The sequence below is a fragment of the Mesocricetus auratus genome, unplaced genomic scaffold (genome assembly GCF_017639785.1).
Source record: "Mesocricetus auratus isolate SY011 unplaced genomic scaffold, BCM_Maur_2.0 Super-Scaffold_100004, whole genome shotgun sequence".
In the NCBI taxonomy this organism is placed as follows: domain Eukaryota; kingdom Metazoa; phylum Chordata; class Mammalia; order Rodentia; family Cricetidae; genus Mesocricetus; species Mesocricetus auratus.
In genome coordinates, this window is record NW_024429189.1 from 112,130,187 (window position 1) to 112,142,594 (window position 12,408).

At 39.1% G+C, this 12,408-nt stretch overlaps 1 protein-coding gene across 5 annotated transcripts in view; it reads left to right on the forward strand.

The window, feature by feature from the left end:
- Nucleotides 1-12,408, forward strand: part of Cfap61 (cilia and flagella associated protein 61) — a 287,339-nt gene that overhangs the window by 105,015 nt on the left and 169,916 nt on the right. For all 5 annotated transcript variants that reach the window (XR_005877457.1, XM_040746434.1, XM_040746435.1 and 2 more), the window contains exon 15: nt 3,559-3,636. Coding sequence is in view for 4 of the 5 variants with exons in the window: in XM_040746434.1 (XP_040602368.1) it covers nt 3,559-3,636 (78 nt within the window). In the remaining variant the exon portion in view is untranslated. The remainder of the gene's footprint in view (nt 1-3,558; nt 3,637-12,408) is intronic.

The window sequence follows — 12,408 nt, forward strand, 5'->3', positions numbered from 1 at the left end:
GCTGGTATCAATCTACATGTTAACCCTGAGGACAGTGTCAGTCTACATGTTAACCCTGAGGCTGATGCCAGTCTACATGCTCGCCCTGGTGTCAGTCTACATGCTTGCCCCGATGTCAGTCTACATGCTCGCCCTGGTGTCAGTCTACATGCTTGCCCTGATGTCAGTCTACATGCTCGCCCTGGTGTCAGTCTACATGCTCGCCCTGGTGTCAGTCTACATGCTCGCCCTGATGTCAGTCTCCATGCTCGCCCCGAGGCCTTAAGAAAACTGCCAATTGACTTCACTAGTTGTGCAGTTAGCCAAGAGCAAGGAGATGCATGTTGTAACTTCTCTAAAAGGCTTTATTTTGAAACAATTTTATCACACTATGGCCAAGAAACATTTTAGTAGATTTTACCATTGAAATACACTATGTAAGAAGGGTGTGTTTCTGGAAAGAGACTGCCCCCACTTGTCACTGGTCCCCTCATACTCCATTTAGAAACTTTTTCTCAGATTAATACCTTTTTCTAAAATCAGAAATTAGTTTTACCTGCTTTTGAACTGTATGGAAGGAAAATCATACAGTTTTCTTTCCTGGGGTGGAGTGCCTTTCCTTAGCAATATGCTCGTGAGAGTTTATCTAATGACAAAATTATTTCATCACATATCACACTGTTTCTTCATTCTGCTGCTATGGTCATTTGGAAAAATAAGAAACAATGGCTTTTTAAAAATGAAGTAAAGCAAACCTTTTAAAGTCAATATTACATCACCAGGGCGATACCACACATAAGCGTGATGACACCCTCAAGGTATGCTATTATAAAGGTACAAAATTAAAGTTTCCCTCCATTATGCTTGGCTTTTCTTGGTCTCTTATCTTCATTTGTAACCTCTTCCCTTCTGCCTGCCCCCAGCCAGCAGTGTGATCTCAAGCCCTGCTTCTCCAGGTGTGATCTAATGAATTTGAAGGGAGTGTTCTCTAAGACAAAAATGTTAGTGAGGGGGGCTGGAGAGGTGCTTCAGCAGCTAAGAGCACTGGTTGCTCTTCCAGAGGACCAGGTTCACTTCCAAGCATCCACATGGTGACTCACAACCATCTGTAAGTCTAGTGCCCGAAGACCCAACATCCTCCTCTGACCTCCGTAGGCATCAGGCATGCTTGTGGTACATAAATGTAGTCAAAGCATACATACAAATAAAATGACTTGCACAGACCTAAAAACATGAAAACTTTTGAATGACACTGAAGTGAACCCTTCAGGAAACAAGGGAGAAATGGCAAGTAGCCTGATAGCCATGGTGGTATTCCGCTCCACAAAATCTTGCTGCCCTCGCTCCTCCCCCCAGAAAGCCACAATAGGATATATTGTATCTCTACCTCTAGCAGGATGGCAAAGACAAATCTTAGTGGCTAGCAGATGACCAGGATGTGGGAAAACTGAATTACTCATGTTGCTGGTAAAACAGTTGCAGATACCATGCTAGACATATTAGATGTTTCTTTAAAAAACTAAAAATGCACCTGTCCTATGGCTAGCAAGTAGTACTCTTGGACATTTAGCCCAGAGAGATGATGATGTGCACACCAGTGTTACAGCACTGGAATCATGCCAGGGGGTTTCAACAGATAATTGTATAAATAAGCTGTGGCAGATCCATACGATGGAGCACTACTCAGCAACGGAAGAAATGAACTGTTGCTATCAGCCTGTATGAATCTCCGCATTGTTATGTGGAGCAAAACGAAGAGCATGTCCCCAAGGGTTGTGTAATTATATGTACAGATTCATACTTAAGTGTACATTCATACATATACATATGTAACACTTATGTACATATTTATACATTCATATGTTTTAAAATGACAAAAATTTACAATTAGAGGTAGATTATTTGTTGTTAGAGGCCAAGGGTGGGGCTAGGGAGATTTCTTTTTGTGGTATTGGAATTGTTTGATGTCATCATGGAGACTGAGACACAAACCTGTGTAAAGTAACAGAATCACACAAATATACTTGAATCAGGATCAGTTTCCCATGGTCTTACTATGCTCCAGCTTTACAGAATGTCATCACAGGGGATACTGAACAATGTGTAAAAGGATTCTTATATTTGTTCTTACAACTGCATGTGGATCTTCAGTTACCTCCCCATTTAAATTCAAAGGGGAAACTAGAGGCAGTTTAAAGAACAGCCATGATGAAGCAGTCACATTTTAACTCTATTGAACTTCAGCAGATTGGATTTAGCATTCTGTGTGACACATTGAGCGGCATGCAACCAGTGTGTCCTGAAGCATGTTGGGTGTGTGAGGAGAAAATGCTTCTATGGATGAACGAAATGCTTTTTTTTTTTTTTTTTTAGCTCTTGGGTATTTAACCGGCATTTCCAGCATTTCCTTAAAATTAATAACATGATCCTGTCAACCTGGCAAAACAAGAATCACTTGCCCCTATGGGAAAGATCTAGTCAGGAAAGAAAACAGAAATTGAGAAAGCCAGTATCTGCCATCATGAACCTCATAGTTGCACAATGCTTAAAGCAACTTTTCCAGTGACACTGTCTTAATATAAAGTGTGACATTACAGGATGGGTCAATATTTGGAAAATCTGTGCAGCTTGATGAATCAGTATTTTCTGGTTAAACAATGTGCAGTTTTATAAAAGCATACATGTGTATATGTGTAAGAGTCAATTAAAACAGGTTCTTGGATTTTAGTGCAGTAGAGTAGACAGTGTTCATTGATAGGGTTTTTGTCTGACACATTGTAACTAATCTCAGGCACTACTAGTTGTGGAGTCTCAAAGGATAGCCACAATTATCTGAAAGATGCTCAGATACTTGTCTTTTCTACTATGTTGTGAAGACAGATCACATTTTTCATGTATTTAAACCAAAGCAACATATTGCAGCAGACTGAAGCAGATGTGAGGATCCAGCTGTCTACCAAAGCCAGATTAAAGAGATTTTTCAAAAACAGGAAACAGTGCCACTCAAAATATTTCTGTCTAGGAAAATGTAAGGTTTCTTTGGTTAAAAATATATGGTTATGTCAATAAATGCTTTTACATAAAATATGTACTTGATGTAAAAATAAAAACGTTTTTAAATGAAACAGCTAGTTTAAATTTTATTTTAGTAATTAATTTAAAAAGAGAATTGATATGTCTTTTCAGTTTTAATTTCCAATAGAAATGTCTTTGGAGCCCTTGTTGAGTTGATGTCTTGTTGTCATAAAAGTTGGGAAGCACTGGTTCGTTCTTTGTGAAAGGGACTGGGGTTTGAAGCACAGGTGCATGGCTCACGAGCTCCAGACTTATCTAGCTTCCTAAGCCTTGTTACCTTGTAAATTAAATAGATGGAATAGTACTTCTCACATCAGAGCGTGGGATGAAGATGAAGTGAGCAGTGGGCGTAGCACATGGCAGTAAATGTTGGTTCTGTTATTGTGGTGGCTGCAGGCGTGGCTGGCGGCTTCACATCATGGATGCACGAGTGACTGGTTTCAGAGACCTTGGTGGTGAGGCTTTCCAGGGTCTTACTTAATAAAACTCATCTTACCTTTGCAGGATGGAACAGCTCTGCAGGTGTTCGTAGCTGAAGTTGCAAATCAAATAGTTGGCATTGCAGTGATCAGAAAAGAAATGGTAAGCTCTGAAGTGGCCGTTAGCTTGCTTGATTGTGGCTTTCTGTATCGTGAAGCAGTCAGCACACAGTGCCTCTTTGAAGGTTTTTACTTTTATTTAACATGAATGAATCCTGACCCTAAAGTATTTGGTCACAAACATGGTTCCCACTTGGCATCCTTTTGAGTCTCTGTTTTTTTTTTAAGTTAAAAATGTTTGGAATTGTCAGGTGGAGTTTTACACACCTTTATCCCAGCACTCAGGAGCCAGAGGCAGGTGGATCTCTATGGGTTTGAGGCCAGCCTGGTCTACACAGGGAGTTCAAGGACAACCAAAGCTGCATAGTGATACCCTGTCATGAAAAAACAAAGAAAACAGAACACATACAAATATTAAAAAGAACATGAAAAGAGTCTCATTCTTGAAGTTCTAATAATAATAATAATGATGATGATAATAATAATAACAATAATAATAATGATAAACCAGTGCCATTGGTGTCACGGAAGGATTGCTACTATAGTTAGTCATTCACCTTTACTAGCATCTTTCTTTTACATTCAGTTACATATGTGCATCTGTTGTCAAGTGGATATGCCAATTTATATTTTTCCCAATGCAGTTATGCCAATACATTTATTACTTAATTGTCCATTCTTGTGCTGCTGACTTCAAATGCTGCTTTTACATTTATTAATTTTCTACATTCCTTTGTCAGTTTTAAGTTGTATTACATGCTATGGGTTTATTTATTTGATAACCATTATAATCTCACATTTTAAAAATAAATTACAATTTTTTAATTGCATGTGTATAGGTATTTTTCGTGCATGCATGTCTGTTTACCCTGTGCATGCCTAGTGCTCTCTGAGGCCAGAAGAGGGTGTCAGATCCTCTGGGACTGGAGTTACAGGCAGTTGTAAACCATCATGTGGGTTCTGGAAGTTAAACCTGGGTCTTCTGAAAGAGCAGCCTGCGTTCTTAACCACTAAGTCATCTCTCCAGCCCTTACTTCATGTTGAATATCTAGTCACAGAGGCTTCTTTCATTGGTCTTGTTTGGGTTTGCTTATTTTATTGAGATAGGGTCTTAAATAGCTCATGTAGCCCAGGCTAGCCTTGTATTTTCTATCTTGCCATGGAATTGAATGTGATCTTGAACTTTTGATCCTTCTGCCTCCAACTGCCAAGTGCTGGGATTACAACTCTGTCACCACAATCAGCTTTCATTTGCCTTCTTTATCTACATTTTCTTGGACATGTCTTCCTTCAGGCAAACTTTCTAATACTTACCATGAATTATCTCTGTCTGTGTGAATTATAAAAGCAATTTATTTTCCTCCTAATGATCCAGCTTTCTGTATTGTTCAATTCCAGATTCTTTGGCAAATTTTTCATACATATGTTTGGGTCAGCGGTACAGTTTGGAGACGATTTAAAATGATTTAAGTGTGTCCCCTGAAGACCCACACTTGGAAGCTTTTCCCAGTGTGACAGCGTTAAGTGGTGGGGACTTCACGAGGTTACTGGGAAGTTGATGGGTCGTTAGGGGTACTGCCCATGAAAGAGAGCAGTTGATGGGCATCCCATTAGTTAATAGAAGTGAATTGTTATAGAGAGATGGCCCCTTCTCTTCTCTTCCATCTTACCATGTGACTATCATATGTGTTCATGCCATCAGGCACCCAGCCTGGAGGCCTTCCCCAGAGCCCAGACCAACATGGTGCACTTCCAAGCTTCTTTTTACGTAGATGATGTACCCATCCTTGAATAGTTTGTCATTGTTGTTGCTTTTTAATAGTAACAGAAACAAACGAAGGCAGTCAGACACTTACCCACCCTGAAGTCCTCCCGGCCACCTTTCTCCACCTTACTCTGTTCTGGGAGCTTGACTGAACTGACAGCAATGCAAGCCCTTGCTCTGTTGGGTTTGGCCAAAGGGAAGCCTTGACAGGAGGAGGGAGGACAGTGAAACTGGGGTGTCTACATCTGGCTGAGATGACATCAAACCCACTGGCCTTTTTAATGTGGTCTTTTCTCCAGGATGTTCTCAAAGTGGGTTCCCGTGACCAGTCTGCCACCTATTCCACCCACAGAGGCCACTAATAGCTTACAGTTGCTATCTCACCATCCCTGCTAATTTCCTTACACCCGCCTCATCTCTGTAAATACTCCCTTTGTTGAGCCTACCTCCAATTATCCTAATTTGAATATACCATCTGTCTCCTTCCCCAATATACTCTAAGACATTTATTATTTTTTTCTGTGTATTTTGTAATTTTTTTCCTTGGTACTATACACAGATACCTCTTTCTAAATGTTTGTTTCAGAATATTAGGAAAAGCATGGAGTTTTGTATTTTGGTCTTGTACCCAATTACCCTTCTAAAGTCTCTTTTTCACTCTGAGAGTTTAAAAATTGAGCCCCCCTGTCCCCAACCCCTGCTGGCACAGCATCACCTTCATTCCATTGTTGAGAGCAGTCAGAGGCCACAGGCAGATTCTAAGGACAGAGTCATGTACTACACCTCTCAGTGTGTGTGTGTGTGTGTGTGTGTGTGTGTGTGTGTGTGTGTGTGTGTATGTGTGTGTGTGTGTGTGAGAGAGAGAGAGACAGACAGACAGACAGACAGAGACAGAGACAGACAGAGAGAGAGACTTTCTAGGAAAACATGTATGGTGGCTATCCTGGTCCCTTTATTCACCTCTCTCTTGAAACCTAAGGCTGGCTTCATGCTTGCTGTATAGCCAAGGATGAGATTGAACTCCCCAACCAAGTGTCGATAATACAGATGTGCCCACTATGCCTGGCTTTATGCCTGATTTTTTTCAATTTTATTGCCTAGATAGAGTAATGTTAAATGTTAAATGGTGATGCTGATAAAGACTACTTTTGTAGTTGTCTTTAATGGAATAATTCTATATTTTCCTTCATTTAACATATTATGTTTAAGATTTAAGGAAATACCAAATTAAGGAAGTTTTCTACTTTTTGATTATTAAAGGTTTCTTTGATAGATAGGCATTAGGATTTTAGAGTTTACTGAGATGCTTGTAGGGTCTCAACAGCCAGCAAAAGAGTTAAAAAGTCCCCTGCTCCCACTGTTAGGAATACACAAGAGGGTCAAGCTATACACTGTGACATACATTCAGAGGACCTAGGTCAGTCCCATGTAGGCCCCTTGGTTGTTCAGTCTCTGAGCTCCCATGAGCCCAGGTTAGTTAATTCTGTGAGTTTTCTTGTGTTGCCCTTGGCCCCTCTGGCCCCTACAATCTTTTTTTCCACCTCTGGTGCAGGATTCACCAAACTCCATCTAATGTTTGCCTGTGGGTCTGCATATGTTTCCATCAGTTGCTGGATGACACCTCTCTGATGACAATTGAGCTAGGCACCAATCTGATCATAGGAGATCAGGCTATCGATAGGAGTCTAAGCTGGGGCCTTCCTTGTAGATTTCTGGGAGAGTCCCTTGCACCAGGTTTTTATCTGACCCTCAAATGCATCCCTTTCCAGTTGTCTCTTTAACTATTCTCCCCTATGTGCCCCTCAATCTGATCGCTCATGTTCCCATCCCCACCCACCCTCAGTCTGCTCATGAAATCTATTCTATTTTTCCTACCCAGGGAAATCTGGGTGAACCCTCCTTGTTACCTAGCCTCTCTGGGGCTGTGGATTATAACATGGTTATCCTTTATTTTTACAGTTAATGTCCACTTATGGGGGAGTACATATCATGTTTGTCTGTCTCAGTCTGGCTTACCTCACTCAAGATGATATTTTTCTAGTTCCATCCATTTGCCTTTACATTTCCTAGTGTCCTCGTTTTTAAGTGTACCACATCTCTTTTTATCCATTCCTTGGTTGGGGGGGCATCTAGATTGTTTCCAGATTCTGGCTATTACAAATAAAGCTGCTATGAACACTGTTGAGTAAGTGTCCTTGTGGTATGATTGAGCATCCTTTGGGTATATGCTCAAGGGTGGTGTTACTGGGTTTTGTAGTAGAATGATACCCAGTTTTCTGAGGAGCTGCCATGATGACTTCTAAAGTGGCTGTACAAGTTTTCATTCCCACCAGCAGTGGAGGAGTGTTCCCCTTGCTCCACATCCTAGCCAGCATGAGCTGTCATCAGTGTTTTTGATCTTAGCCATTCTGACTGGTATAAGATGGAATCTCAGAGTCATTTTGATTTTCATTTCTCTGATGGCTAAGGATTTTAAACATTCCCTTATGTGTTTCTCAGCCATATGAGATTCTTCTGTTGAGAATTCTCTGTTTAGATTTGTACACCCTTTTTAAAATGGATTATTTGGTATTTTGACGTCTAATTTCTTGAGTTCTTTATATATTTTGGAGATCAGCCCTTTGTCAGGTGTGGGGTTGGTGAAGGTCTTTTCCCATTCTGTAGGCTGTTATTTTGTCCTATTACTGATATTCTTTGCCTTACAGAAACTTTTCAATTTCATGAGGTTCCATTTATTAATTGTTGATCATAGAACCTGTGCTGTTGGTGTTCTTCTGTTCAGGAAGTTGTCTCCTGTGCCAGTGAGTTCAAGATTATTTTTCACTTTCTCTTTTATTTAGTTCAGTGTATCTGGATTCATGTTGAGGTCTTTGACTCATTTGTATTTGAGTTTTGTGCAGGGTGATAAATATGGATTGATTTGTGTTTTTCTACATGTTGACATCCAGTTATACCAGTACTATTTGTTGAAGATCCTTTCTTTTTTCCTTTGTATTATTTTGACTTCTTTATTGAAAAATAGGTGTCCATAGGTTGTATGGATTTATATCTGGGTCTTTTATTCAATTGCATTGATCCATCTGCCTATTTTTATGCCAATATTATACAGTTTTTATTACTATAGCTCTGTGGTAGAGCTTGAAATCAGGGATGGTGATACCTCTAGAAGTTCTTTTATTGTACAGGATTATTTTAGCTATTCTGAATTTTTTGTTTTTTCATATGAATTTGAGTATTGTTCTTTCAAGGTCTGTAAATAATTGTATTGATATTTTAATGGGGATTGCATTGAATCTATAGATTGCTTTTAGAAAGATGGCCATTTTTACTATGTTAATCCTACTAATCCATGAGCATGGGAAATTTTCTCATCTTCTGATACCTTCTTCAGTTTTTTTCTTCAAAGATTTAAAGTTCTTGTCATATAGATCTTTCACTTATTTGGTTACAGTTAGACCAAGATATTGTATATTATTTGAGGCTGTTGTAAAGTGTGTTGATTCTCTGATTTCTTTTCAGCCCACTTATCATTTGTATACTGGAGGGCTACTGGGTTTTTGCATTAATCTTATATCCTGCTATATTACTGAAGGTGCTTATCAGCTGTAGGAGTTCCCTGGTAGTGTTTTTGGGACCAGTTATGTATACTATCATATCATCTGCAAATAATGATACTTTGACTTCTTCCTTTCCAATTTGTGTCCCCTTGATTTCCTTTTGTTGTCTTATTGCTCTAGCTAGAACTTCAAGTACTATATTAAATAGGTATGGAGAAAGTGGACAGCCTTGTCTTGTTCCCAATTCTAGTGGAATTTCTTTGAATTTGTCTTCATTTAATTTGATGTTGACAGTTGGCTTGCTCTATATTGCCTTTATTGTGTTTAGGTATGTCCTTTGTATCCCTGATGTCTCCAAGACTTTTTATCATGAAGGGGTGTTGGATTTTGTCAAAGGCTTTTGCAGCATCTAATGAGGTGATCATGTGGTTTTTTTCTTTCAGTTTGTTTATATGGTGAATTACATTCACAGGTTTTCATATATTGAATCATCCTGCATCACTGGGGCGAAGCTTACTTTATCATGGTGGATGATCTTTTTGGTGTGTTCTTGGATTCAGTTTGCCAGCACTTTATTGAGTAGTTTTGCATTAATGTTCATGAGTGAAATTGGTCTGTTATTCTCTTTTTTTTGTTGAATCTCTGTGTGGTTTGGGAATCAGGGTGACTATGTCCTTATAGAAATAATTTGGTAATGTTCCTTCTGTTTCTATTTTATGGAACAATTTGAAGAGTATTGGTATTAGCTCTTCTTTGGAAGTCTGATAGAATTCTGTATTAAAACGATCTGGCCCTGGACTTTTTTTTGGTTGGGAGAATTTTGATGACTGCTTCTATTTCCTTAGCGGTTATATGTCTATTTAAATAGTTTATCTGCTCTTGATTTAACTTTGGTAAGTGGTGTCTGTCAAGAAATTTGTTCATTTCTTTTAGATTTTCCAATTTTGTGGAGTACGGGTTTTTGAAGTATGACCTAATGATTCTCTGTATTTCCTGGGAGTCTGTTGTTATGTTCCACTTTTTGTTTCTGATTTTGTTTATTTGGATGTTCTCTCTCTCTCTCTCTCTGTTTTTCAGTTAGTTTGAATTAGGGTTTATCTATTTTTGTTGGTTTTCTCAAAGAATCAACTCTTTGTTTCAATGATTCTTTGTATTGTTCTGTTTCTATTTTATTGATTTTACCCCTCAGTTTGATTATTACCTGCCATCTAGTTCTCTTAGTTGTGTCTACTTCTTTTTATATGCTGTTAAGTTGCTAGTATGAGATCTTTCCAAATTCTTCATGAAGGCATTGAGTGCTATAAACTTTCCTATTAGCACTGTTTCCATTGTGTCTCATAGGTTTGCATATGTTGTACATTCATTTTCATTGAATTCTAGGAGGTCTTTCACTTCTTTGATGTTGAGGAGTGTTTTTCCTGTGCAGCAGAAGAATTGATCCTGTTTTCATATTCATTGGTTAGCCTGTGTCTTTGTATTGGTGAATTGAGTTCATTGATATTGAGGGATATTAATGACCAATGATTATTAATTCCTGTTATTTTGTTGTTGGTTGTGGTGGTAGTGCATGTGTGTTGAGGGAGGATGTATGTATGTGTGTGTGTGCGTTTTGTTGGTGTGAGATTATCTATTGCCTGTGTTTTATGGTTGGGGTTTTCTTTCTAGTACCTTCTCTAGGACTGGTTTTGTAGATAGATATTGTTTAAACTTGACTTTGTCATGAAACATCTTGTTTTCTCCATCTGTGGTGATTGACAGTTTTGCCAGGTATAGTAGTCTGGGCTGGCATCTGTGGTCTGTTAGAGTCTTCAAGACATCAATCCAGGCTCTTCCAGATTTTAGAATCTCCACTGAGAAGCTGGGTGTGGTTCTAATAGATCTGCTTTTATATACTACTTGGCCATTTTCCCTTTCTGCTTTTAATATTATTTCTTTGTTCTGTATGTTTAATGTTTTGATTATTATGTTGTGAGGAGATATTCTTTTCTGATCCAATCTATTTGATGTTCTGAAAGCTTCTTGTACTTTTATAGTCATGTCCTTCTTTAGGTTGGGAAAATTTTCTTTTATGACTGCCAGTGGGTGGTGTCTTACCTGGCGTTCCTAATAGATGTATTTCTTACTCATCACTTGAAGATATTTCATTGACATTAGTTTTTTGAAATTCTAATTCAGTCTCTGACCATGATTTTAGTGTTATCCAGGTCTTTTAGAAGCTCTATCTCAAGAGTTCCTATATTTAACTTAATGTCCATGTCTCTCCCTTGTTCACTTGGTTTCTTCTTGATATCAAATTATAAACAAGATTTCTTTTGAGAACCCGTGAAGGTATTATACTGATGTTTTAAAAATTCTGTCCATCCTCTGAATTATCCTTCTCCTCATTGTAGCAAGTCACATGTTTCTCCCATCTAGGTATTATGCTAGTGTCCTCATAAGTCTTTCTGTGTCATGAATGAAAGACTGAATTGCCAGTGTGGGCAGCTGACATGGGTGTGGCTCTCCCCTTCCCCTCTGCTGCTGCTAGCAGGGCTACCCAGCTGTCCAGCTGGGAGGTGGGCAGCCATTCTTTGACTTCCAGTTTTACTCTTAAATGTAGTAGCAACAGTCAGGCAGGGACTCCAGTGTGGGTCAAGGTAAGGAGGTTTAACCAAGCCATAAAGTTTCCTTTCAAGTTAACACCGCCTTCCATTTTTGCCTCTTTTCCACCTCATTATTCTTTTTAGAAAATTTAAATAAAAAATCTGAATGAAATGTATTCTTGTTATTTTAAGGGACTTGGGACAACAGTAAAATTATATGCACGTGGTCCATCTACTGCTTTGAAGTTAATGGCCTCTATTAGCTCTCTGCTTTTTCCTTTTCAATGATTTCTAAGTCTTGTCTATATCACTCTTTCTATTTTCTAATGAGCAATGTTGCCTTGGTAATTAAAGTCCCGAGGTATAAAAGCCATTACAGGGTCAATAAAGACTGAAAGACTGCCAGAATTGCTCTGGGGTGCCATCACTTGCTAGGGGGCAACAAAGCCATTTCTGCTATACATTGGAACAGAAGCTAGGCCCTGGTGGGCTAGGGAGGGGACGCTTGGATACAGATTGATAGCTGTGATGAGCTTCCTGACATCGATTAAGTCAAGTTCTTCATATTCTTCAGTCTGTGTTCTTGAAACTGTGTTTTTCATTCTACATTTGGTTTGATTTTTCTTTTGGTTTGACTGTTATTTATAATATGTTTGGATTTGCACTCAGTGGGTTTGCAACGGAGTCTTGCAGGTCAAAAATTAATTCTCCTGTCAGGGCCAGTCACATACACTTTGGATTATGCTCTCAATGGCGTGCACTGGAGAGGTGAAGGAGGCCATGCTGTAGCAGTACAGTGTTAGCATGCGTGAGCCCCGATTCCACTGTAGTGTGAGGAGACAAAAGGCCCATGAAGGTAGGAGCAGTGTGCCCAGGGTTTCCCTCTCCATGCAAACACTCATGAATCCTTA